Raw genomic sequence first — 27,964 nt, 5'->3', positions numbered from 1 at the left:
TGGGACACACCTTCTTCGATGAAAATGATTTCTAACTCGGAAATTCGAGAGGGCTACCTTCGAATTTTCATTCCATTGTGTGCTGCGGATTTATTTTTATTCTTCTCCGTGGTGATGGCTATGTACACTAGTTATGAATACGGACATGATGCATTCTGGGACATAGAATTCCCCAATAGGTCTAAAACTATGTCCAACGAAAGTGGTCAGTCTATATGTGGTACGACGAATGCGTCTGTGCAGGGGGATCAGGAAGAGCAAATTGTCCAAGCGGTTGTATCGAAGTGGAACTTGTACATCTCCATAGCCCAGGGGGTGCCCCTGATCTTCTCTAGTCTGTTTTTCTCCTCGCTGAGTGATTTCTTTGGACGAAGACCATTTCTTTTACTTGGAACGCTTGGTGTCTGCATTAAATATTGCTTAATGACTTTAGCTGTTATTTTTCAATGGAATGTATATCTCTTCATACTCTTCTCATTTGTAGACTCTTTGTGCGGAAGTTGGGTGACTCAGCTTGCAATTGCCATGTCTATTCTCTCAGACTTAACAGCTTCGGGAAAAAGCAGATCCTTTTTTATTGCGGTGTTCAGCTTCGTATTTGGCTTAGGGTTTTCTCTAGGGTCATTTCTATCAGGTTACATGGTGACGCTTTTGGGGTATGATTACTCTATGGCCATAGCCTGTGGATTGTCTGCCATAGCATTTATCATCACGTGCTTTATCCCTGAGACGCTATCCAATTCACAAAGAAAGCAGAATTTCTCTTGTATGGGGAATGTGAAAGAAATTTTTAGATTTTACATGAAAAAAGATCCAACTTATGCAGGTTTTACTCGTTGGAAGTTTATCACGTTAATTCTGTCCTTCACTTTAATAATGATGAGTAGGCTCGGCAGTTCCGCATTTGAAACATTTTACTTACTAGACTCGCCGTTTTGCTTCAGCCCAGAAAAAATAAGTATATTTGAAACGGCAAGAACGTGTATTTCTGAAATTATGATTTTAGCCTTTATCAAACTAATGCAAAGATGTCTCAGAGATGAAGTCATTGCCTTCCTAGGCTCAATATCCTCTGTGGCTCTGTTTATAGTGTTTGGAATAGCGCCATCAACAACGTTTTTGTACATAGGTACGTGGACATTTCCATCAGCAACATGATATACTTCATCATTAAAGCATGAAGTGATTTAATCTAAATGTAAGAAGCAATGCATCATATGGAACTTTAAACGTGATGGTATTCATCATTAATATTATGAATCTTTGTATCTGGTAAACCATTTACACTGATATTCTCTCTCTCTCTCTCTCTCTCACACACACACACACACACACACACGCTTGAGGGTCTGCGCGTGTCCGTGACTTTTTCTCGTCCTTTTGACGTAATTTCCGGCTGATCGTGAGTTAGACAATGATATCTGACAGAACCGTATATATTTCTTTGATCATTTTGCAGTATGAAATGTATTTTTAAGAAATGGTTAGAATTTTGTTTTGTAGCGGTGATCATTGGCAGTATAGGGATGTGTTCTATACCACTCATCAGAGGAATTCTTTCAAAGATGACCCCTATTCACAACCAAGGTATTATTACTGTAAAGTACGAATCTAGTTGAATAATATTTATTAAAAGCTGCAATAAGGTGTTAGTCAGCTGGAGGTAGCGGGTCGTTTTAATGTTCATCCCTAAACATAATCTCGGCTGGATATTTGGACTGACGCCTTCACCGAATCTCGGAGCAATCCTTCATAATTCATGTCCGGAAATTTACTTTCATCTGCCAGTTCTAGCAATTCATTTGCACTTAAGTGACACTGCTTTCCGCGAAAAAACTAACTCTCTATCACTATTAATGCTGCATTACTTACCATCTAAGTGTGCAAATTCCATAAATTAAAATATCACTACATTTCCCATTCAAATGGTCACTTCCATGTCGCTATATTTTATTTCCCAAATTTGAAGAGTTCCTATAGTTTAAAATTAGCGATGTACATTTGTGGAAATAATATGTACCAGTAACTAGATAAAACAGACTATAGGAATTCTTTAATTTCAGGAGATAAAATATTGTGCTATGCAAGTCTTCATTTGAACAAAAAATTTAGAGACTCTTTTCATTTTGGGGATTTTCATACCTACACAGTAAGCAATACAAAATTAATAGTGATAGAGAATTAGTTTAACAGTCAAATTACTTATTTGAAGTGAACAGCAGTGTCACCTAAGTGCATATCCATTTCTAAAACCGACCGAAGCTGAACGTAAACTAGGCATGAATTGTGAAGGACCGCTACGAGATTCGGTGAAGTCAAATATCCAGCCAAGCAGAATATCAGCCGAGATTACTAGTACCCCCAAAACAATAAGCCGGTTATTGCAACGTTATGGTCGATCGTTTGATTGATTGTATATTGTTTACCCCCCCCCCCCCTTGAGAAATTTTCACTCATATGGACTATGGAGACGTCACCATTGCTGGTGAAGGGCTAGCTGCAAAATTTAGGCTTATGCTCGGCGCTTATGGCCGGGAGGGATCTTTATCATGCCACACCTGCTGTAACACGGGGTCTCGGTTTTTTGCAGTTTCATCCGAAGGACCACCCCCTTTAGCTAGAGGTACTGGGGACCTATTCTAACTCGGATCCCCACGTGGCTGGTCGACCGTTTGTAATAACGCAATGTCAACACGAGTTCATGCGGCAACGTCACTTGCAGGATAGGTTTACGACTGCTGCGCCTACTGTAAGACAAACGATAGGTTTACGGTTGCTGCGCCTACTGTAAGACAAACGATAGGTTTACGGCTGCTACGCCTACTGTAAGACAAACGATTGGTTTACGGCTGCTGCGTCTACTGTAAGACAAACGATTGGACGTCACGGTAGGTCCAGTCATCCAAGAAGAGTATCCAGAACAATGAAACTTCATGTTGAACTAGGTAGTCGATAAAGCCACCAACTATATCCTCAGAATCCGCTAGAATTTAGAAAGGCATTGTTGGAAGTGACAGAACGTTCATCAAAAGGACCATTCGCAGTGTCTGTCAGTAAATAACACATCGCCTGTACATGCGCCGTTAGTTTTAGTAGGCATACCTGGTATTAAGGTTAAAAACCACAATTTGACGAACACAGGGTCTTCACTTTCATTTCACATGTAGCCTCTCAAGGAATATGAACGATGTTTAAATTCAATGTATATTAGGCTTTTATCGTAAAAGACTATATACCACTAATATTTGTTTATTGAATTAAAAATTGACATGAAAATTATCGACTATATTTTAAAGTCGTCAGAATATTTTTTGAATTCAGAATGGTTGATTAGGTTTAACAAGCTTGCAATTAACCACAATTGTATGATCTGTTCTTTTATGAAGGTGTTCTATTCGGTGGGATAGCTGTTGTGGAGAACATTTGTAACCTAACGGGTTCCATCATTGGTAACGCCATCTACTCGGAAACCGTGTCTTTCTACAAGGGAACAGCGTACCTCGTGTTTGCTGGGTTCCTGTTTGTAGCTATGGTACTGTTAATGTAAGTATGAAGACATTCACTATTCAATTTCGCTCTTGCAACTATTTTTTCTTTCTTCATTTTCATTCAGGGAATATCACAGCATATATGCTTGGGTCTTCGGATACAACATTGGCACAATTAAAGTGAACCCACTGCTACAGCCTTGAGTGCCACACATATATGAACGTTTTAATGTGTGGCACTTTAGCTTCACATACAGCTGTTTACGTCCAACGTCCAAATCTGAATATTCTCAAATGAGGCGTTAAACAAAAAAAATAAAATCAATCTCATAGTCTACCGGTCGTGGTAAGGCGCTCGCTTTAGAATTTGGAGGTTTGAAGTTAAATTCTCGATTCTGGCGGCCGTGTTAAACCTTACTACAGTGTATATAGCTAGTAGGTAAACTGTTTTGTCGCCAAGCGACTAGAAGAGCAAGTCACGGGTCTTTAACATACGATCTTAAAAACGTTGATCCCTTATTGGCATCATGAGAAAGGCAACACTGTAATGGCTTGGGAATCATGCATAAATCAAAATTTGTAGCATTTTACCTATGGCTGGTCGCTTCCTTACATGAGTTAAAAATTCTGGGGATATGACATACAACAAAAAAGAAAGTAATCTGATAACAGAGGGATGTAATATCTGGATAGTTGATTGTTTGTTTAACGTCACGTCGAGAAATTTCACTCATATTGACGAGTCACCAGCTGTAAGTGAAATACCACAAATTTAGACCTATGTTTAGCGCTCAGGGCCGTAACGATGTGGGGTTCTGTAAAGTGCCAACGCATGTCGTGATACGGGGCCTCCGTTTTTAAGGTCATATCCGAAAGACCCCTGATTCTCACTTTTAAATTCCGAGCGTTCGGTGAAGGAGCAATCACTACCTACATGAATCAAAGTACTGAAAGTACTCATGGGAGTTGAACATTGTGGAGATTCAGTTAGAACAGATAGCACTGGAAGGGGAGGGGGATAAATGACTGAATATTATCATGATTTTAGATACAAATCAACTGTTGTTGTTTTTGAAAGCGTTACAACAGCAAACATGGATAATGGAAGACCCATGGGCCACAACGCTCTCGAGTAACTGAAGTGGTGTTGTTGTTTTCTAGAATTTCACCCCTTTATATTCTCATGAAAAATGTGACCACATATTATGGCCCAAACATTCAAATCAATATGGTTATCAATGCCTTGCAGTTATGAAGAAGTTTTTTTCCCTGTATATATACATTCAAGTTTAATCCTAGTTGTAGCTAATTCTAAGGATTCATTAGTTGAAAAGGTAGTCCAATATGCTAAACTGTCACCTGAGTATACTACAGTCCTGTAGAGGATCAATGGAATGGTAAATAATTGTATAACTCAAAATAAATGAAATGCAAAAAAATTAAAAATCGTCCGGCATCGGAGATGCACAAGCCGAGTTGCGCAAGGAATGGGCATAGAGGGAACCGGCACAAAAGTTTGCAGGAATTATCAAGCAGGGAGCAAAATTTTGCGTACATAAATTCAGCCGACTTATATCCTTTGTGACCTTGACCAAAATCAATAGGCTTCTTTGTCTCATCAAGGGCGATAATCCATCTAAGTTTAATTGAGATCCTATAATTTGTTAAAAGATTATAGTGCAGAAAACAAAATTTTCTCCAAATTTCAGTCTATTTATAGCCCCATTGACCTTGTGACCCCGGAATCGATAGGCTTCTTGTCTTACTGAGGGTGACAATCGATCTAAGTTTGATTGAGATCCTATAATTCGTTCAAGAGCTATGGTGTGGAAAACAAAATTTTCTCCAAATTTCAGTCTATTTATAGCCCTCGACCTTTGACCTAGTGACCCCAGAATCGATAGGGTTCCTGATCTTACTGAGGGTGACGATCCATCTAAGTTTGATTGAGATTGTATGATTCGTTCAAGAGCTATGGTGCGGAAAACAAAATTTTCTCCAAATTTCAGTCTATTTACAGCCACTGTGACTTTGATCTTTGAACTAGTGACTCCAGAATCGATAGGCTTCCTTATCTTACTGAGGATGACAATCCATCCAAGTTTGAATGAGATCCTATAAGTTGCTCAAGAGCTGTGGTGCGGAAATGAAATGTTGATGCGTTCCAGCCCAAAGGCACTTCATCAGGATCACAAGCCGAGTTCGACTTCATCGCAACTCCGCTAAAAATGAAACACTAGTCAAATAATGTTATTTATTGCCAAGGTATTTGGGATATTATACTGTGGCTTAAACAGGGGGTGAATGAACCTGACAGTATGGGAAGCATATAGTGGAATCAGACTTGTGATGCTGGAAATCTATAGTGATTAATAAACTGTACATGTACAAGATCCATAACTATTTTTGTTCAGTTTGTGAGGGAGAATCCTCATGTCTCTTTCATCTGTAGACAAATAAACAATGTGTTTTAACCAGAGCAATTTCCAATCCTTTTTGCAGCATAAATTCAACATTGTGGCAACTGGGTTAAACTTTGATAGTGAAGTAATACATGGCAGCACCTTATCCCATGCTCTTAAAATTTCAATGTTTTATCAGGTATACTATCAATGTTCACGAATTTAACATTTTTACACAATATCCTTTCAAGCATCCTATTAAGCATTTACTTGTAAAAATACACAGTGAATTTCAATGAATTTAGAATACACAAGCATTATGGTTGAATGAAACTTCACTGTTTTGCAATGTGAAAGAAAACAAGCAATATGAGGTAAACTTGTTTAATAAAAAAAAAAATCCCAGTGGTATAAAGCTTAAAAGGAAGACAGAATATCAATCCTGTAGTACATGCACAATAACTGAAATACATCAAAATACATGGACATGATATCTTAAAATGAAAGTTAAAAATCCATCAATATTGTATAGTGAATGGAATATGGAAAACAGATGAGCACATGATGAACCACTGCATCTAGAATAGCTCTGTAAAAAGGAGCTCATTTTTAAAAAAAGAAAAATAGACTAAGATAACAATGGAAATCTGCAAGATTTTGTAATTTTCAAAAGAAAAAAGTGTATCCTATTTTCACATTCTTTGCAGCATTAATAAGAAATCAGGATGAGTAGATGAGTAATACTTTGCATTATTTCTTAAAAATTGTCAGATATACAAACAAAGTCAAATTTACCAAAAGTACCAATCTAAAACTTGTCACAAACAATAAACACTACTTATTTTACATGTATACTATTGTATGAAAAAGTTATACAAAATATGGAAACTGTCATTTAAAGAACAACAAATGACAATATTCAGTATCATTTGTGCAGAATGTACATGTACCAATATCTGACGGACTTGACTAAACTAGGATGAACACTGTTTTATTTATTCCTTTTTAACTTACAATTGTTCTACCTTTACTTGAAACTGTACATGCATGAACATTTAAAATCGGAGAGAAAATTTTAAAAAACATGCCAAAAACTTATAATTGTATATGTAAATATTTACATGTAACAAAATACTAATCAAATACAGCAATACCTAAATAACACTACTTCAAATAGACCTTCAGCTTAACATGTTACAATAATTAAAACTGTTAATAAATGAGCAATCTGCACCATCAAAATCACAAATGTCTCTAGAAATGGTATGTTACATTTATAATGAAGACATTTGATATTCAATTTACATTGGGACACATCAAGAAATGGGAATGAAAATGAAGAAACACTAATGCTATATTGACTAAACTAAAATAATCTAATGTAACACCAATGTTCAGATCACAACTAAAAGAATATGAAACGTCTGTGGCTTACAAGTAAAAGATGTCACAGAAGCAGCTGTACAAATTATTTGCACATGTCATGTCCAAAGAAAAATACAAACCAAAATCACAAAAATGTTTCAGAATACTGAACACAAACGTTGTCAATGCAAATGAGTAAAACAGAATATTTACAATGTAACAATATACTATAGAAGGCTAACAGCATCATTAAAGAATACCTATTTATAAATAAATGTTGAGAGACAGACTTTCAAATTAACTTTGGAGACAATCATTGTGAAAAATCCTTTGCTGATACAGTCAAGTTTGTCTTTACAACAGAACGTCTCTGTGGTTAGCTTACACAATTTGTATTTTAAAGGGAATGTATTAGTTGAAGACAAAAAAGTGTTAAGTATGGGAAATTATATTGACAAAGTACAAATTTCTCTAAGAACACAAATGTCCAGTCAACAAGAGATTTACATATAGAGTATTCATGATACAATACTTTAATCAAAGGGAGAAAAAGCACACTCCCAAAAAAGAAAGAAACATAAACAATCAAAAACTTAATTTTGATGACCTCATGAGCATTTTCCTTTATTTCAATTACAAGTAATTGTAGTATCATTGACAAAATTGTTTTATGAATAATTATGTCTGGAATAAGACAGAAAAATCATGTGTTATCTTTAACAAAGTAGAAAAACCCATAACTGAAATAACAAGTACTAGCTGCATACAATGTAATTGGTTTTCATTATACATATATACATTTCACATCTTCTGTGATGTTCAAGCAGTGGAGAAGGCCTCTACATTTCCATTAACTGTTTGGACAATGCACTGGAATGGAATATTTTCTGACAGGGTTGTTTCAGTTGCATTTTCTTGACACTGAAGAGCGTTCATGACCAAGTTCATTGATACGTCAACACTTTGAAAGCTTTCTCCTTCTTCGATCATAAGGGAAAATCCCAACTCAGTCTTTTCATAAGCAACAACACTGCCTTTCAAAATGGACGGTGGAGCTTCGCATTTCTAAAAAATTAAGTTAAAAAAATAAATGTGTGCATACATTTATTTGAATCAGCATTATGGTGATGATGTGTAATTGTACATCAGAGTTCAGAGTGCACACAAAAAATTTCAGCACTAGCCCAGTCAGGCTAACAATGAGAAAAATTTTCTATCAACAATCATTTTATACTAGTCCAGTTGTGTGAGAAATAAAATGAGAGTTTAATCTTATTCAACAAAGTACATAAGAAATAAATACAGTGGATCTGTTGTGACCCCATTCTTTTAGCAGGATTTATACTTTAATGCATCATAACTGTGTAAGGTGACTAAATTTGACTAAGTCAAGACCACTGCCATTTAAATTACATGTACATATCCAACATGGATGTAAAGAGTCATTGCTAACTTATGATTGTGCTAAACAAGCCATGATGTACAAATGCTAAGAATTGGAGGAAAATCATTATGTGGTCATATAGTACTTTATATCACAACAGAAAACCGTCAAATAAGCACCACAGTGGTTGTAAGAAGATACCATCCAACAAAAAAGTTTAGCAAAATAAATTCCTTGAGCTTAAACTTTAGTCAATGTTACAATGACTATGCAGTTGACATCTGTAAGAAACATCGCTGTTTTTACTGTACTGACCATCCCTGCATATTTTGAGAGTTTATTCATCAACTAGTCATAAAATGCTACCATCAAAACAAGAAATGTTTGTCAAACAATACAAACATACAACAATACCTCCACTCCCAATGTGGTGCAGAATTGTAAACGGTTATACACATGCATCATTTAATTGATAATAGTACCAAACCAATGCAAGTCAAGATGTTGAGTGGACAATATATTCCTATGTCCAGAATGAACTGACCCTTGGACTTTGACCATGTGACCTAAAATAGATAAGAGTCATCTATTCCATAGGATGTACCAGTGTACCAAGTTTGGTGTCAATCAAGCTACTGATTCTTGAAATATACGAGACAATATATTACTATATTCAATTTGACCTTTGATCTTTAACCATGTGACTGCAAAATCAATAAGGGTCATATACTTCTTAAGATGTACCAGTGTTCCGAGTTTGATGTCCGTTAAGCAAAGGGTTCTCGAGATACTGAGTGGATAGTATATTCCTATGTCCATTTTGACCCTTGACCTTTAATCATATGACCGTAGAATCATAAGGTGTCATCTACTCCTTAGGATGTACCAGTGTACCAAGTTTGATGTCTGTCAAGCAAAGGGTCCTCAAGATATTGAATGGACTGTATATTCCTATGTCCAAAGTGAACTGACTTTTCACCTTTTGACCTAAAAATCAATAGGGGTCCTCTTCTACTCATAACCAACATTTGAAATATCATAACGATCAAGTGAATGGTTCCCAAGATATTAAGCGAACATGTCTGCCGACCTACAAGTGCAAAGCAAACCCCTTCCCCCTCCTTTTCTTCTTTGAGGGGGGGGGGATATTAAGTAATTGTTTACAGAATCTCATATATATAGTCACATGAATTTAGAAATATGGCTGAAATGGGTTTTCTTATTTTGGAAAAACGTAAATACTGACTATTACAATGACATTATTGGGCTTCCATAATTCTAGAAAAAAAACTACAATCGGAATATGCTTATTAATTTACACTCGTATTTAACCAAATATAATACGCACTTTTTAAATTTTTTTTTATGTGAAGGCCGGGACACATTATACATACCACTAAAGGTTTTTGACTCATTTTGTTTTAATCAATGCAATGTGCATTTATATTTTTTTTCGCCGTGTTGTTTACCTATCTAAAAGGGTAAAAGTGTTTTTTTAAATTATCTTACACTCTGTAACTAATCATTATGAAACAGCCAATTCAAATTTATCATCGTGCAATTTTTAAAACTGCCATGATAGTATGATACCGTTGACTAGCACATGTTTTGTGTACACGTCCATTGTCACTTGATTTTGTCAGAATTCTGCATGTTGCACGTTTTTCATGGGTATGGGAATATGCCATTACTTTTGAGTTTTAACTTTCCTTTTGCAGTAAACGACTGATGTACTTACCCATCTAAATACGGCGAAATTGTGGAGGGTTATGTTTGAATTCTTCATTTAGTACCAATTAAATTACTGGCTTTGATTATTGATATGTTTATAATTACCGAGGGGGGTCGTTATATCGCACCTTGGTACGTCATTTTTCGAAGCTAGGGCGATGTTTTGATAACAAAACATTGAACGCTCACATCAGCTATTTAATTGATGTATATATGTGAACTTTAAACAATGAAAATATTGAGTCTGTTAAAGCTTTATTGCTACGAACTCTCGTGCTTTGCTGAAATTAACATTATTTCCCCAAAAATACTGCTATGTAGTGTGTATAAGGAAAAGATTGCCGTTTTCTTAAAAAAACAAATTTGTTTCACTGTATACAAATTCTTGTGCATGCTTTTTGTGAGAACTTGCATTATTTCCACAAAGATTTCTCGTAAAGCTAAATGCATGGTACACACGAACAATGGTATTTCCAAAATTTACAGGCCCCAAAACTTGGCAAAAGGGGATGCGTATTAAAATATATTCGGCAAAATATGGTAAATCACCGGAAATGTGATTATTTATATCTGACTGTAGAACGAACACATAACAAACTGAACGTGCGTTCCTCGTCTCACCCCAGTAGATTCCCGCAGAAATAGTCACATGGTTCAGGCTTTGATACACTTTCGAAGAGGCCTCGACGAGGAGTATGATCGGTCGTACATTTTCAAATATTTACTATGCTTTTCCAACCTAAGAAAGCGAGATATTACTTTCTTCACTAAGAAATATTTACTTACAAATTTTTTGTTTCATGTTTACGAATCTATTTTTGAAGTTGATATATTTATACACACGTACAATCTCCTGTTGCTTACATCATGTATTCATGCGCACTATGTTTAGTTTCTTTAAACGTATTGAGGGGACTCATTTAAATTACATTATTATAAGAATGTCAACATACATGTATGATATGTCTTCAAAACTTAATAAATATGTTCAAAAAGCAAATGAACAATTTTTGAAGATCTTTGTGCGCGGGATTTATTTGCTGTCGGTGTAAGAATAAACAGAGAGTTTGTGATACGCGATGAATCCGCACGCCGTTGATAGCAAGGAGCATCTCACTACGCGAGCCGACTCAAAAAATACAAGACCTAGGCCATCATTAAAAATATTTTTGTTTGATGTACTCCTACCCACATTTTTCAAGGTGGGTATATGTAGGTAGGTATTTTTTTTTTTTTTTTTTGCAGTATCGAAAAAAATTATTATTGCAGACTTAGAAATTTATTGATGTTTTCATTAAACATTGGACAAGATAGATTTAATAATTATTGCTATAAAACATTCATCAAAAAAGTTTCTTAGAGAATATAAACCTTTAAAATGAAACAATGTCTATTTCCCTGGAAACCAAATTAAAAAAAAATTAAAAATTAAAAGTACTGAAAAAAATGATTTGGTAGGGGCGATTTTCACGGGTCGGTCGGAGTACATCAAACAAATCAATTTTTATTTTTGGCCCTACTTTGCAAAAAATACTTCAGGAGGGTTAATTTAACTTATGTCTTTTGAATTTTGAGAGGTAGATATTTGCTAATTAGTATTTATACATGTTTATAAACTCTTGATAATGTACTTTGAAAGTGTATTATATACAGTACAACACAAACTTATACTATGAAAATAAATTGGGATCAGTTTTCCAACAATGGATCGTGTCGACTAAAATTCGCAGTAAAAACACACTGAAATCTCTATTGGAGGATTTTTGGACAAATGTATAAATACATTGATAAATAATTATTTCTAAGAATTGAAGTTTACTTATTCGAGGGTAGGGGAACCATATTCATTTTTTAATACAGTTTCTACAATAGGTGACTACTCTTGGATTTATTTACATCTTTAATGAAGCTTCAAAGCAGGTAACACATGCGTTCCTTGGAACACTCTAGTTGACGATGTGACCCCATCTTACATCTGGGGGTCATGACTTGAACAAAATGAATCTACACTACCTGAACATCCTTCAATATCAACACATCTAATCACGGCTCTGTTGTTTTTTTTTTTTGAAAGAATTTTTTTCTGTAAATTACTGATTTTAGATGATATTAATAAGATCCACCACTGCGTCTCCCTCCACCTCGGGGTCATGATTTGAACAAACTTGATACATTAACTCAGGATGCTTTTATATCAATATGACATTTCATGGCTCAACTACCGGTATTCATGAGAAAATGATTTTTGAAGATTTTTTCCTATATATTCCTACGTAAAACTTTGATCCCCCATTGTGGTTCCACCATACCCCTGGGGGGTCATGGTTTGAACAAACTTGAATCTATACTACATAGGGATGCTTTCATATCAATACAAAACTAATCATTGCTCTACTATTCTTGAGAAGAGGAATTTAAAATTTTTTCATAATATTCCTATGTAAAACATTGATCCCCAATTGTGGCCCAAACTACCTTAGGGGGTCATAATTTGAACAAACTTAAATCTCCTTCACCCAAGAATGCTTTGTGGCAAGTTTGGTGAAAATTTGGCCCAGTGGTTCTGGATAAGTCGAAAATGTGAAAGTTCACAGATGGAAGGACAGACAGATAGACGACAAACAAAATGTGATCAGGAAAGCTCACTTGAGCTTTCAGCTCAGGTGAGCTAAAAAAGTTAGATTGGGAATTTAATTTCAACAAACTGGTAGTCTTTTTTATTTGCATTTTACTTTCAAAAATTAAATTATCATGTTTATGAGAAATAAATTTATTTACAGGAGTACATGTACGAGGTGTGCTGTGCATCCGGGCACCTTTGATTCAATGAAATTCCCCCAACGCATTAAAAATTCTCCGAGGAAACACTTTTAATGTCTGTGAGAGTTACATATGTGTTTAGTTTAATGGTTTTACCTGTATTTGTGTTTTTGAAGTGGTTGACAAGGAGATGTCTTCCCGGAAATGGTTCACAACTACATTTGTGATTTCTAGGAAGCTTCCTACAGTACAAGCTGCAGTCATTTCTCGCCAAAGAGTGACTTTAATTTCATCGGTGTCATCTTTTATCTTGATGTTTTGCACAGCGACATCCTGCCCCTTCACTTGAACGGTCCTCACCATTTCTTCCTGGAAATTCAATACACCATTAACAAAGTAATGCATAAATGAAAATAGTTGGCAAGTTTGATGAAAACTATATGTAAATTTTGGCAACTTACCGAAGTGACTCTCCCTTTGACACTGATCAATGTTTTAACTGGAGAGGTCTTTGCTGTTTTTAGGCTGATGGTTTCAGCAGGTGGAGGATGACTAATGTTTTTTGCTTCATCAATGACCTTTTGAGGGACATCAATACTGGATGTTTTCATGATTTTGCTGACCTTTGTTAAGATCACAATTGGCTCTGGGTCCAATTTGAAAACATAGTTTGTGAGCATAACAGTGTCTGATACCTTCAAACTTGAAAGCTTTTCAAGGTCATAAAGGATCACTTTCATTGAAGAATCTCTGTCTGCTACACCTATGACAACACTCTCCTTCTTTTGTCCTGCAGATGTTGTGTAGCTTCCAGGTGTACCTACCCCACAGACTTTGACCTTAAGAGGGTTTGAATAAGGTTTGGGTTTTGCCCCCTTTAACTTACTGATTGTGAACATCTAAAAATAAAAGAAATGAATTCAATATATTTTTTTTATACAAAAGAGCAAAATGCTCGACAATCATGTTTTGAGTGATTTCAAGTAATTATAAATAAACTGTACATTTTAGCTCTCACAGGTCAAGAGGATGATCAAATAATTGAAGGGGGAAAGGGGTGGGGGGACAGATGGGGGAAAAACTTACCTTAGAGGTAAAATTTGTTTTAAGCTGTATATGAAGCCAAGTTACAAATGCAAAAGAGATTTTACAATCAAATAATGTGTAATAAATGGATATTTTTCATAAGGAGTTTGTGATAAGTATCAAAAGGTACGGAATAATTATTTCTGAATATTGGAATACATCACATTTTTTTCTCTCTTGATTTTACCAAATGTTGAGAACATTTTATAATTTTTTATTTCAAGGAAACAAAAAGGGGTTTATGATCGGAATAGTATGTCTCTAATGTGCCCCAAGAAATAAGCTGATCAAAAGGAACATTTGTGTAAATATGGTCAATCACAGAACTATAGTCAGTAGTAACACCTGTGGGCAAGTATCCAAGACCAAACTGTTCAAACATAAAAGACTGAAACAGTGAAGTTGCTTGCGCATCAATGTTGAGATCACCTATTATCACATGAGGTTTTTCTAGCAAATCAGATCCAAGTAAAATTCTTAGAATTTCTTGTGCACATGAAGTAGAAGTTTTGGGTGGCAAATGTAAGCACTTTAGAGTAATCCATCTTTGGCCCAAAGCAACTTCAGCAGAAAGTACCTGTGTAGATCCATACATGTTTTTCTGTAAATTCTGGATCAAGACACCATTCTTCACATAAATAGCCAATCCATATACTGGTCTTTGCAGACTTTGACAAGGGTAATCAAAGCGATGCAGCTGAAAACCTGGCAATGAAAATTTTTCATTTTTGTCCGATTCAATGAAACGCGTTTCAGCCACTGCAATGATTTCTGAAAATAGCAAATTAAAGTCTTTTTCCAAATCAAGAAAATGACGGTGGAGAGATCTTATGTTTAAGAAAAGAATTCTTGCAGCTGCATTAGCATGATTTTCAAGAGATTCATAACATAAGCTTATCTTTGCTTCATTTCGAAGTCGATTCATTTCTTCAAGAACAGCTGTTGAAACCGATATCTTTTTTTCGTTCAAGTCCAAAATATGCAACTTGTCCATGTTTGTGATTCTACTTAAACCAACATAATGTATATGATCCATTTTCCTTGTTCCACAATGAACAACAGCACTCTGTAATGTAGAACCTTGAGCTTTGTGAATAGTTTTTGCTGCTGCAAGTTGCAAAGGAAATTGTCTCCTTTTCACCTGAAAGGTTCCATTGAACTGTACTTTCAACATTCTTGTTATTTCTAAAATAGGTGTCCAACTCTTTTTAATGCTTGAATGATAAAATCTTGCATATTCAATTCGCAATTTCTGCCCAATTTTCTCCTCTTCAAATTCAACCCATATAATACTGACTCTGTTAGATCCTTCCACAAGATATTCAAAATGTTTTATTATGCAAGCGGATCCATTTGTTACGCCATCCTGAACACTCACATTGTTTGTAATTTCAGCAGGGACATTCAAAACTAGTTTTAACTTGCTAGCTAACCCCATTGTTTTTGTGCTGTCATCTGGAACTCGCAACAAAATTTTTGCTTGCAAGTCAGGATTTGTTGATCCTATAACCCAATCTACAGCTTTAACAACAATTTTTAAATGTTCTGCTGCTGCATTAAATACAGAGTAATTGAATGCTTCAACTTCTTTCCTAGTTGTAAACAAATGTGGTATACCTTTGTACTCAGACTTTTCGACCGTTATGTTTTTTTTTAATTCTTCAATATCCTCATCTGTATGGTAACCTTCTCTCAACCTGTTAAGCAATTCTGCAAAACTTTTATCGTCCTTCTGTCTCATGATTTGTGTTAATTCAAACATCTTGAAATTGTCTTTCCATAAGTTTGATGCAATGGGTCCATAATCAACATTTGGCTGAGAGAAAATCAGCCTATCCATCACCGGTTTCAATTGAAAAAGGTCACCCACAGCAATAATACTTATACCTCCAAATGGTGCCCTGACTCCTGTTATTTCTTGTAACCTTAGGTTTATGAAATTAAACATACCACATCCAACCATTGATATTTCATCAATGAAAATAACTTTTAAATGCATATACTTTGTGCGAAAGGAACTTAGCTGCTGCATATCCAATGGTTTGTATTTGAATCCTTGTCCTACAGGTAAACAGAAAGCTGAATGTATGGTTGACCCATTAATGTTATGAGCTGCTTTTCCTGTAGGAGCACAGAGCAAGACATGCAAATTGTCTGGTGAATTGTGCAATTTGTGTGAAAAGTATTTGTACAAGGCTTGATATAGAGCTCTGGTGACAACACTTTTCCCAACACCAGCTCCTCCAATGAGAAATGCGAATAGTGGTTCAGAACAAGTTTTCAATCTATGCAAGACATGGTACATAAATTGTTTTTGTTGTCCATTTAATCCTCTCAACATTTCCCTGTAAGCACTATCTTCCAGTTCTCCCCACTGAGTAAGATCTTCTTCCACCTGCTTTCTATTGATACCAAGGTCTAATCCAACGTCATACACTGGGGCATTTTGTCCAGGATCAAAACAACCATATTGCTGAGATATCGTTTCTCCCAAGTTTCTGTCAATTTCTTCTTGATTTTCATTTTCAGGTGCAACATTACTCATACACATTTCATCTGCGATATTGTTCAGACATGCTTGTTCAATGTCATGAAGAAGTTCTGGATTGTGTTCATATTCTGCTCTTTTCTTTTGGATGAAGCTACATCTTGCCAGGTAACTTTCTTCAAAAGAACCAATTTTTTTTTATCAAATCCTTCTCCTCATTTCGCCAATGAGTAAAAAGCATTAGAAGTTCTCTGTAAAATTTCTCCGACTCTGTTTCAACATCAAAGTGAACCCAACGTAATATACATGGTTTCCTCCTTAGCACAATTTCTGTGCCATTCTTAAATACATAGCTATGTTGCAAAACATCCTCTTCCAAGGAGCACTCAATATCATCAGAAGTGTCCTCAACATACTCGGTTTCCAGCAAATCATGGTTAATCTGGGCTTCATTTCCAGTTTTTTTCACTTTATATTTAACAGAAAATTTTGAGACAAAATCTGCAAGGCACACATTTTCAATATCTTTTGGTCTTTGTCGATAAAGTCCAACAATATTGTTCGACTCAATATCAGTTCTATTTTCTTTCATTTCTTCTAAAACATGTCTTGGTTTCAACATAACAACTCTGTCTTCAGGGGGATGGGTATCAATGAACATAAATGATCTTGAAGTCCTTCGCAAAGGCATCTGTAATACAAGGTAGGCAGCCTCTTGAGCACCTACTTCCACATGAGTCAAAAACTGGTTTCCAATTCGTCTTACTTGCTGACGTATGTCAGAATCGGAGCGCCTAGCTTCTTCACATGCTTGATGTAGTAAATTAGACATCCCTCTCTGTCCTTTGGAAACATAAGAGACTATATAAGCAGCACAGGCATAAGGATCTAAAATGAACTGCATGTCCATGTTGGCTAACCAACTTTTAAGCAGTGTGCAATTATAGGCATTGACTCTACTCTCATTGGGATTTCTCTTGAGGAAAATCTTCTTCTGCTTTATAGAAGACCTAACTGCTAGTATGTAAGTCTCTAAATTCATGTCAAGTTTGTTAAAAAAAACTGTCAAATGTAAAGTTCGAATCTCTGTTTTCTTTGGAATCGAGAAATGTGCACACCCTTTGATAATCTTTCTGGGCTGCTGGTACTTGATCTTCATTTTCAAGTGGACATAAAACTGTTGTGTACGGCATTGGAGGAATTGGAAAATTAAATCGACAAATAGGTTTATTTCTTTTCATGCAAGTTCTAGCGTGCCTGTGAATTTGATAATTAATGAGAAATGACTCAACTTGCTCTTTTCTGCATGTCAAATATTTGTCAACAAATTCAGAAATTTCTCCAATTGTATTTGACTCTGTTGATGGTGCATTTTTAATCCAAAGAAGCATATGAACATGTGGTGAACCCCTCTGTTGAAACTCTATTCTATAAAAGAAATCTAAAATTTCTCCTACAGGGTGTGTTTTATGACACAAGATTTCATGGTAAAACCTTTGAAACCTGTAGTCAAAATAGCGTGCACATGTAACAGGATCAGCTTTGATAAGTTTGCATTTTTCTTCCCATGACATCTTCAAAACATCTTCCTCTGTATATTCAACCTTATTGATCAACTTCCCAAGCGTTATAAGTAAAGGGGTCCACTTTGTCTCAGCTGCTGAAAAAGAGCAAAACCAAGTAGGAAGACCCAGTTGTCTAATCATACCAAATATGTCTTTCTTTGTCTTCTCCCAGTAAGGTGGAGAACCTCGGAGATTACGCAAGACGTGGTATCCCTCATTCAGTCGAATAATTGAATCAGCTGTGCATGAATCCAATATCTGGGCAACCGTAAATTTCTTTCCCTTTAATTTGCACTTTCTGACAGCTAATGAGACTTTGTCTTGGATTTGCTTAATTTGCAGTTTTTTCATTTTGAAAAAGATATTTGGAACACAGGTAGCACATCTCCGATCCACATTTCTCAGTTCCCATTTACATAGTGTACTATAATGCAAAGGAATTTTTCTGTCTTTGTTATCAGGTCTAGCTTGGCCACAATATATTGTTGGAAAAGCCAGGAACTCAGAATTGATGTCTTTAAACACACTTATTGGACTGTTGTGTTCTCCAGGTGCCACATTCAAAACTTCGTTAAATTCACGAAAATCTACAGGTTGCATTACTGTGTCTGTGTTTCCTGTTGCTCTTTCATCAATATTTTCTTCTGTCCATTTCTCTATAACATCTGATTCAGAGTTCTCTGTATTATTTTCCTCGATGATGATTTCTTCATTACAAGAAATTTCATTATCCTCTGTTAAATAATCAGTAAACCAACTTTCATTTATTTCAATGCCCTCATTTTTGAATAATTCACTATTTTCAACTAACCATTTTGCTGCATTCAAAACTTTATTAGGTCGAATTCTTTCAAAAGCAACAGAATGTTTAAAATTCAAACTGCGTTTGAATTTCAGTGCAATTGTTTCATCTTCTGTCAACATTCTTGGTAACTTATTCACCGTTGACATCACATCTGCAGGGACATTTACAACATTTCCACTTATGCTTAACTGTCCACCCCTGGGTTTTTCTCGTAACTGCATGAAAGGTATCCTTGGTGCAACTAAGCGTTCTTCTAAAGAAGATAATTCAAGTTCTGGTGGTTTTGATGGAAAACCCAATGAATTCATTATGGAACATGGTGGAATTCTATTTTCTTTCATATGTTGATAACAAGTTCTGCATATTAAATCATCACTTTCTATTTGACACTTTTGAAGCATTATCGCTGAAATGTTGGATGCTTTTCGAACACTTTCTTTGAACCAAGTTTGGGTGCAACACCTACAAACATAATCTGGCCCAGATACAACACTTTTATGAAACTTTGCAATTAGCGCATCCCCGGTCTCATCATGCTCATTAGCAGGTTGTATTTGTTCAAATTCTGCGTGACCACAAATGTCGCATACATTCAGATCAACTAAACTTGTCTTGACTTTTGACAGACAAACAGCATTTTCTTGTCTTGTAAAGTGTGCACGATCTCTCACAATAAAACCACCTATCTGATACAAGTCAAACTGGACATTTTCTTGACAATTAAATAATTGTCTTATCAATTTATTGACACCAGAGAAAGTATTTACAGTAAATATAACTGCTTTTCCATCACAATTTGGTTTCCCAGAAGAATCTCTTGCATGTGGATCAAACACATGAAAGTACGGATCGGAATACAAAATAGACACAGCCGCGTCTTTGCATAAAAAAATACCTGCTTGTGTTGATCCATAAAAACATGAAGCCATGGCTGATTCCAGGGACAGAAAAGGGCCATTTTCCACAAAAGAATCACAAAGATTACCTGAGAATGTTAAACCCACTGAACATCGCAGTAAAGATTTCTCAAAACAGAAGTAACTTGGTAAATCATTTGGATGTAAATATGAATGGGTACAATATTGACGAATATGCTGATACAGCTCATCCCCACGTCTTAAAATAAAATCTATATCCTGTGGGCTCCATTCTCTAACTTCCCTCACATTGAAATACTTGTACAGAATACTAACCAGAGCATTTGAAACACACTGCCTTCCTCTACTACCTTCCAAAAATACATCAGATCCTTGGTGTAAACTACCAAACGTGCACTTCTCAATTTCAGTGCTACCAGCACCAGACATTCCATTGTCATTTGTTGGTCTTTTCTTCCTTTGATTGGAAGAAACAGGTGATACATATCTTTTGGGCATATTTTTCACATACAATTATTAATAGAATTTTTGTACTGAATTTTCCTATAGAGGAGATCTTTTTTTATCTTCACAACTCCATGGTTTTTTTTAATCCCACAATTTTAAATTTCATCTCCAGAAATTTCCATCTCTAAATAACTATGCCTTGATACACAGCTCCATGTTTATTCACAAAAATTTCCACAACCCAAGGTTGAAATTATCATCTCCTGAGTGATTCATCTCTTGACATCTCTTGATAATATGCTTTATTTAAAAAATCATTATGTTTTACTATATCATTATTCCTCCTAGATAGGTTAGTGATAGGGGCAAGGATTACTGAACACAATTATAAATGATTACTCTCTGTGATTCTGATTTGATACAATTTCAATGCGATTAATGCTAGGAATGAAAATGCTTAATAAGTGTTTCGATTTATTTTCAAATATCAGACATTTAAGGACTACAGTTTGAAATAAAACTATTGATTTCAAGGAAAATTACGAGAAGTGCAACAGATCATTGGTGTCATAACAATGTGTTCAAAAATAAATCACTCTCTTTCATGAAAAAATCAAATATCTAGTTTTTCAATCATATTGTATTACTACAACACTCCTCTACATGCAGACATGTTGAGCTGCATAATGTAATGCCAGAAACATGTACCGGGTAGATCTAGTCCATTATTTCTCATGTTCAGTGTTATACACACGACCCACTGAAATTCTCTGCACAGTGAATATGTCTGCCCTCGTGTGCCACTTGTGCACCACGCAGTGTAGTTGATAAAATATTATTTGCGGGTTTTAATAGTTTTCTTCCTTCATATAACTTTTTAGTGTTAGAAAGTCATATAATAGCAACAAACAACACAGAAACAAATGTAAAGCAGCTTCAGTTTGTTATATGAGCCTAGTGTTGACAGTCATCGTAGTTTCCACACTTAAAATATAGTTCGATGTCCAACCTATAACTGTTCTGGCTTATCTTAACGAATATTTAATACAACAGAATGCCTTAAAAAATTATGAAATAGCATGAAAACAACATGAAAACACAAAAAATCTTGATAGTTTACCTTTCACCTTTCAGCACACGTTTACGGTAATTCTCTCGTCTTCTCCTCGTCTTCGATGTAAACAGATCACTGTCGCGTATGAAAATATTAGCGTATGGGAATCAATATTTAACAAACAATTCATTCATATCAAAATCAATATTTTATCATTTTGCAAAGTATTGCCAGGTAAAATATTTTCAAAACTTGAATATTGCTGTCTTTAAAAGTATCAACAACAATGTGTTTGATCTATTTTTTATTACGCGTCATACAGTGCAATGAGGTTTCGCGCCATATTCGATATTTCGCGCCACGGTGTCAATAGGTCTTGTGTGCAGTTGTCGTTCGTTTCCCTATCAATGTTTATAGGTGACGCTGCGCTACAAACGACAATTTTCAACCTTATCTTTTATTTTTCTATGTATATCAGTATCAATTTGATCGAAATCTTGTATTCAAATTGAATTGAATACAATATCATTGCATTAATATTAGATTAATTCAGAAAAGTTACATGGATTATTTAATGGCGGATGTTTATAAAAGTTTATGTTGATTTATCTAGGAGTAAATCAGCTGACACAGAACCCCCGCTGACGACCACTATATAAATCAATACAAATTACTGCGCAGAAAAGTGCGTGATGACCCAGGGAGATTGAACATAGTTCAACTCCCAAAAATTGTATGTTAACGTCTTAGGTTTGACGCAGCCATGGCACAAGCGGGGATCGAACTCGCGATTTCCAGGTTACGAAGCGAACGCTCTAGATACCACTGAGCTACCGCCACCGGTACCAACACTACTTCGCAAAGAACATTGGCGTTGGTATAGTAGTAAGGGTATTCGCCTCATATCCGAAGGCTCTGAGTTCAATTTCCGGCAACTGCTAGATAGTTATAATAGTTAGCGATATAGATCGTCGCCATATCGCATTGCCTTAAGATATATGTGTTTCAAACGTCCTAAGTGAAAAGCGGTATAATTATGGAAGTCACCTTTTGACATAAATTGATATATTATTTCGTTTTCCAACTTTTTTGTGATTGTTTATACGCCCGTCATTAGACGTATTATGTTATGGCTTTATCCGTGCATCTGTCCGTCTGGCTGGCTGTCCGTCCGTCCGGGGTAATGTTTTCCGGACCTTTTTTCCGTAACAGATGCATGTACACATGTACAACTTTGAAATTTAGTCACAATATCTTCCCCTAAGAATTGTAAGAGGGAGTTTGCATTTCAGCTGTATTGGTCCATCCTTGACCTACTTTAGGGCTATAAGTATGTCAAACAGTTTTCCGGACTGTTTTTCGTTACACATACAGATATTGCCCTCAAATTTACACATACGCTTCCTTTCAGAGAAACACAAGTTCAATTTGCATTTCAGCTTGATTGGTCCGTCCGTCCGCGACCTACATTAGGACTAAAAGTAGGTCAAACAGTTTTCCGGGCTTTTTTCATTATGGATACAGATATTGCCCTGAAATTTAGCCAAAGGCTCGGAAGAATACAAGTTCAGTGTGCATTTCAGCTGGATTGGTCCATCCTTGAACTACTTTTGAGCTAAAATAGGTCAAAGTTTTCCGGGCTTTTTTTAAATAACATATTCAGATATTGCCCTGATATTTAGTCGAAGGCTTTCTATGGGAGGGCTACAAGATCAGTTTGCATTTCAGCTGGACTGGTCCATCCTTGACCTACTTTATGGAAAAAATAGGTCAAACAGTTTTCCGGGCTTTTTTCATTACGGATACAGATATTGCCCTGATGTTTAGTCAAAGACTTTCTCTGGGAGGAATGCAAGATCAGTTTGCATTTCAGCTGGACTGGTCCATCATTGACCTACTTTATGGAAAAAATAGGTCAAACAGTTTTCCGATCTTTTTTCACTACGGATACAGATATTGCCCTGATATTTAGTCAAAGGCTTTCTCTGGGGGGAATACAAGATCAGTTTGTATTTCAACTGGACTGGTCCATCTTTGACCTACTTTAGGTCAAACAGTTTTCCGGGTTTTTTTCATAACGGATACAGATATTGCACTGATATATAGTCAAAGGCCTCCTCGCAGAGGAATACAAGTTCAGTTTGCATTTCAGCTGGACTGGTCCATCTTTGACCTACTTTAGGTCAAACAGTTTTCCGGGCTTTGTTCATTACGGATACAGATATTGCACTGATATATAGTCAAAGGCCTCCTCGCAGAGTAATACAAGTTAAGTTTGCATTTCAGCTGGATTCGTCCATCCTCGACCTACGTTTTGGGAAAAATAGGTCAACTGTATTCCGGTTTTTTTCATTACGGATGCAGATATTTCCCTGATGTTTAGTCAAAGGCTTCCTCTCAGAGGAATACAAGTTCAGTTTGCATTTCAGCTGCTGGATTGGTCCATCCTTGACCTACTTTTGGATTATAAATAGATCAGACAGTTTTCCGGACTTTTTTTTTTCATTATGAATACATATATTTCCCTGATAGTTAGTCAAAGGCTTCCTCTCGGAGGAAGACAAGTGCAGTTAACATTTTAGCTGAATTGGCGCACTATGACCTACAATATTTTAGGGGTAGAAGTAAGTCAAACAGTTTTCCAGATTTGTTTTTGGTATGGACACAGGTATTGCTCTGAATTTTAGTCACAACCTCCCTTTCAGAGAAATACATAATCAGTTCACATTTCAACTTAATTGGTTATTATGTATTTCTCTGAGAGTGAGGTTGTAACAAAATGTCTGTGCAATATTTATCTATAATGATGACATACTTTAGGGCGAAAAGTAGATAAAATAGTTTCCTTGACTTTTTATCATTATAGATAAATATTGCACAGACATTTTGTTACAACCTCAATCTCAGAGAAATACATAATCAGTTCACATGTCAGATGGATTGGTGCACCATGACGCACTAAAAGGCTTTCCTATTCAGAATATGTGTTGTATCAATTCAGAGTGCACAATATGTTTCCAGGTTGATTTTCACTGTCCGACGGGCGTATATTGTACCGTTTGCGGTACTCTTGTTCCCTTGTGAGTTGACAAGATTTGTATAGACCATGAATACAGGGCCAAACGTTTATTTTTGCAGATAATTTGAAAAACTCTTACTTGGAGAAATAATGTGTCATGTTATTTGCACTTAGTTGCTTTCCCCACTCCATCAATCAACCATTAACAATCTTATCGTAAATTTTGAATCTCACAAAAATATGTTAAAATTAGGTGATAAACCTCTACCAGCTATTAGACCCAGCGTCTGATTTGTTTTAGGGGGAGGGGTATATTTACATTTATTTAGTACTTGCACAGAGAGAGCGAATATATTATAACATGAAATGTTTGTAAAACATATATGTTCACTATGGTGCAAAATTGAAAAGGGTTATTCACATGAATAATTTAAATGTTAGTAGTGTCAAACCGATTTATAATGATGAGGAAACAATATCATCCTATGTCCAGAGTGGATTGACCACATATAGTATATCACTATGTCCAATTTAACCCTTGACCTTAGACGATATGAACCCAAATTTGATAAGGGTCATTTACTCATGTGTACAAAGTTTGATGTCTGTCAAGCAAAGAGTTCTCAAGATATTGAGCGGACAGTATCTTCCTATGTCCAGTTTGATCTTTGACTATGTGACCTCAAAATCAATAGAGGTAATCTATTCCCTACGATATACCAGTGTACTAAGTTTGATGTCTGTCAAGCAAAGGGTTCTAAAGCTATATTATTGTGCAGACAGTATTTTCCTATGTCCAGTTTAACCCTTAACAGTTGACTTCATGTATGTGACCTCAAAATTAATTGGGGTAATCTTCTTCTGAAGATGTACCAGTGTACCACGTTTGATGTCTGTCATGCAAAGGGTTCTAAAGATAATGAATGGACATTATGTTCCTATCTTCAGTTTGAGCTTTAACTATGTGACCTCAAAATCAATAGGAATCATCTATTCCTTTCGATGTACAAGTGTACCAAGTTTGATGTATCTCAAGCAAAGAGTTCTCAAGATCATGAATGGATATGATATTCCTATCTTCAGTTTGACCTTTGACCATGTGACCTCAAAATCAATAGGGATCATCTACTCCTTTCGATGAACAAGTGTACCAAGTTTGATGTCTGTCAAGTAAAGAGTTCTCAAGATATTAAGCGGACAGTATCTTCCTATGTCCAATTTGACCTTTGACCATGTGACCTCAAAATTAAAAGGGGTCATCTTCTCCTGGAGATCTACCGGTGTACCAAGTTTGATGTCTGTTAAGCAGAAGGTTCTCTACACATTGAGCGGACAGTATATTCCTATGTTCAGTTTGACCATGTGACCTTAAAATCAATAGGGGTAATTTACTCCTCACAATGTATCAATGTACCCAGTTTCATGTCTGTCAAGGACTTTTCTCAAGATTTTGAGCGGACAGCATCTTCCTATGTCCATAGTAGATTGACCCCAGAACTTTGAACCTGAAAATCAAAGCGATCCTCTTCTACTCGTAACCAACCCACATATGAAATATCATTTCAATGGAGTGAATGGTTCTCAAGATATTGAGCGGACAACATTTGACTACCGAGTGACAGGTGCAAAGCAATATGCTCCTCTTCTTTGAGGGAGGCATAATAGATTAAAATAGCATTGGATATTTTAAATTGACATTATTATCCATGCACGTCGAAGCATGTTTTTTAAAAGGGGTGGGGAGAGAAAGTTAATCATGGATCTAAATAGACAACAATGATAACATGACCAAAGCAAAAAAGATTAAACAATCGTAAATCGAGGCAGACTACAGACAAACAAATTGATAATGCAGGGGTGTCAACAGTCTTGATTAAAGTCAGCATTTCGCAAATTCGTGATAACGACCAAGTTTGCTAATACAACCTATCATTTCGTCAAATGCTGTTTGACGTGTTTCATACCGATTGTTATGCAGTTCTTGGCACATTGATTTTGACTAAGGATAACTCAGTTTATAGATATAGAGCTTACAGTGTGTGTGACCGGTCGACAGGAGATGCCTACTCTTCCTAGGCACATGATCCCATCGCTGGTGTCTCCAGAGGTCGGTGTTTTCCCTACTCTTAATTTTGTATTCTTTATAGGAGTTATGAGATTGATCAGTTCTTTATCTTTACTTTTCAAAATCGTATAATTATGAATCCCATTGATTATTCATTACGTTATGAATAAAGGAAAACGTATAAATATTCTAATTATTTTTAATGTTTTAGGTCACCTAAGTAAAAGTACATAATGGGGTAAATTCTGCCAAAAATCGACAACTTTTCAAATATCTTTTCTAAGATTGCATATCTTTAGAAAATACTATATACATAGTGATATAATAGAGCAAGAAGGCATCTACCAAAATTGTAAATTTCATGATCCCCGGGGTAGAGGTTCTGACTCTAGGGCGCGGCCAAACTTGGTACATATATTGTAGATGTGCAAAACATGTAATGATATCTGCTTTAATGCTGTTGATACTAAATTAAAACTAAATGGATGTTTTGAAGAATTACGTAGTACATGTACAAAATCGTAAATTTCATGATCCTAAAGGGTAAGGGTTTGAATTCAGAACGGAGCCAAAATTATTATAGTGATTATTGTTTATGTCATCTGAAGGACTTCTTTAAGTTTACTGATACGGTATAAAAACTATTTATATATATTTAGCAAAAGCAGAAAAGAATGTACAAAAAATGGTGAATTTCACAACCTCAGGGTTTTGAATTTAGGGTAGGTCCAAATTAGTAGTATCGTTTAATGATAATACATATATTATTTAAAGCCTTTCATCAGTATTATGCACTTTTGAGGGCATTGAGCACATCTTGGTTTATATTATTGCTGAATATTAAAATTTACCTTAGATATTTTCAGAACAGGAATTCTTTTCCAGAGTGTAAGACCTTAGGACTTGTGATACTTTTAACTAGTAATCAGATGACTGATAAGGCCTGTGGGCTAGTGATACTTTTAAGTAGTAATCAGGTGACTGATAAGGCCTGTGTGCCTTTAGTTTTATCACTCATCTATTGTATACCGTGCACTGCATTCGCAGGTTCTTGATGAAAGACACCCCACAGAACTATAATAGAAAAGGGACGGTCTCGTCCCAAACAGACCTGATCAACTGAATCAACAGACCTGATCAACTAAAGAAATGGGACTGGGTGGATCAACTAAAGAAATGGGACTGGGTGGATCAACTAAAGAAATGGGAATGGATTGAGCAACATATTATTTATAAAGCAACATATTTATTTTCATGTATCCAAGTCATACACAATTAAACATGTAATTAATTATTGTACCGTTTACTTTCTTAAGGAAAACAATATCACATATTAATAAGGTAACAGTTGTAAGCTACATACACCATACCCAAAAGCATATTTTAAAATATTATTATGTCTCTACTGTTTGTACATATAAGAGATA

At 35.7% G+C, this 27,964-nt stretch overlaps 2 protein-coding genes across 4 annotated transcripts; one reads left to right on the top strand and one right to left on the bottom strand.

The window, feature by feature from the left end:
* Positions 1–24: 24 nt before the first annotated feature.
* Positions 25–27,935, top strand: LOC125651032 (proton-coupled folate transporter-like). The gene is made up of 4 exons (XM_056166157.1): positions 25–1,129; positions 1,504–1,587; positions 3,387–3,543; positions 27,585–27,935. Exons 1-4 carry the CDS (start codon positions 25–27, stop codon positions 27,658–27,660), a joined length of 1,422 nt encoding a protein of 473 aa, XP_056022132.1. The 3' UTR covers positions 27,661–27,935.
* Positions 5,246–17,453, bottom strand: LOC125651320 (uncharacterized). 3 transcript variants are annotated; one of them, XR_008803078.1, is made up of 3 exons: positions 13,592–17,453; positions 13,287–13,499; positions 5,246–9,545 (listed from the first exon to the last, which is right to left on the bottom strand). XR_008803078.1 is itself a non-coding variant. In XM_048879889.2 (3 exons), the coding sequence occupies exons 1-3, from the start codon at positions 14,027–14,029 to the stop codon at positions 8,075–8,077; spliced, it is 897 nt and encodes a 298-aa protein (XP_048735846.2). In that variant the 5' UTR covers positions 14,030–14,426; the 3' UTR covers positions 5,246–8,074. The 3 variants fall into 3 exon arrangements, 1 of the variants encoding a protein (XP_048735846.2); XR_008803079.1 differs by having other exon boundaries at positions 5,246–8,320; XM_048879889.2 differs by having other exon boundaries at positions 5,246–8,320; positions 13,592–14,426.
* Positions 27,936–27,964: the final 29 nt, after the last annotated feature.

Source organism: Ostrea edulis, chromosome 5 (genome assembly GCF_947568905.1).
Source record: "Ostrea edulis chromosome 5, xbOstEdul1.1, whole genome shotgun sequence".
Lineage (NCBI taxonomy): Eukaryota > Metazoa > Mollusca > Bivalvia > Ostreida > Ostreidae > Ostrea > Ostrea edulis.
Note: the sequence above shows the minus strand (reverse complement) of the source record. Positions and strands in the feature narration are given on the sequence as shown.

Coding starts and splice junctions, on each gene's coding strand:
- LOC125651032 (XM_056166157.1), top strand. CDS start 25: ATGATTTCTAACTCGGAAATTCGAGAGGGCTACCTTCGAATTTTCATT. Junction 1,130..1,503: donor AACAACGTTTTTGTACATAG/GTACGTGGACAT, acceptor TTTGTTTTGTAG/CGGTGATCATTGGCAGTATA. Junction 1,588..3,386: donor GACCCCTATTCACAACCAAG/GTATTATTACTG, acceptor TCTTTTATGAAG/GTGTTCTATTCGGTGGGATA.
- LOC125651320 (XM_048879889.2), bottom strand. CDS start 14,029: ATGTTCACAATCAGTAAGTTAAAGGGGGCAAAACCCAAACCTTATTCA. Junction 13,500..13,591: donor TCAAAGGGAGAGTCACTTCG/GTAAGTTGCCAA, acceptor TTGAATTTCCAG/GAAGAAATGGTGAGGACCGT. Junction 8,321..13,286: donor CTTCAAAAACACAAATACAG/GTAAAACCATTA, acceptor TTAATTTTTTAG/AAATGCGAAGCTCCACCGTC.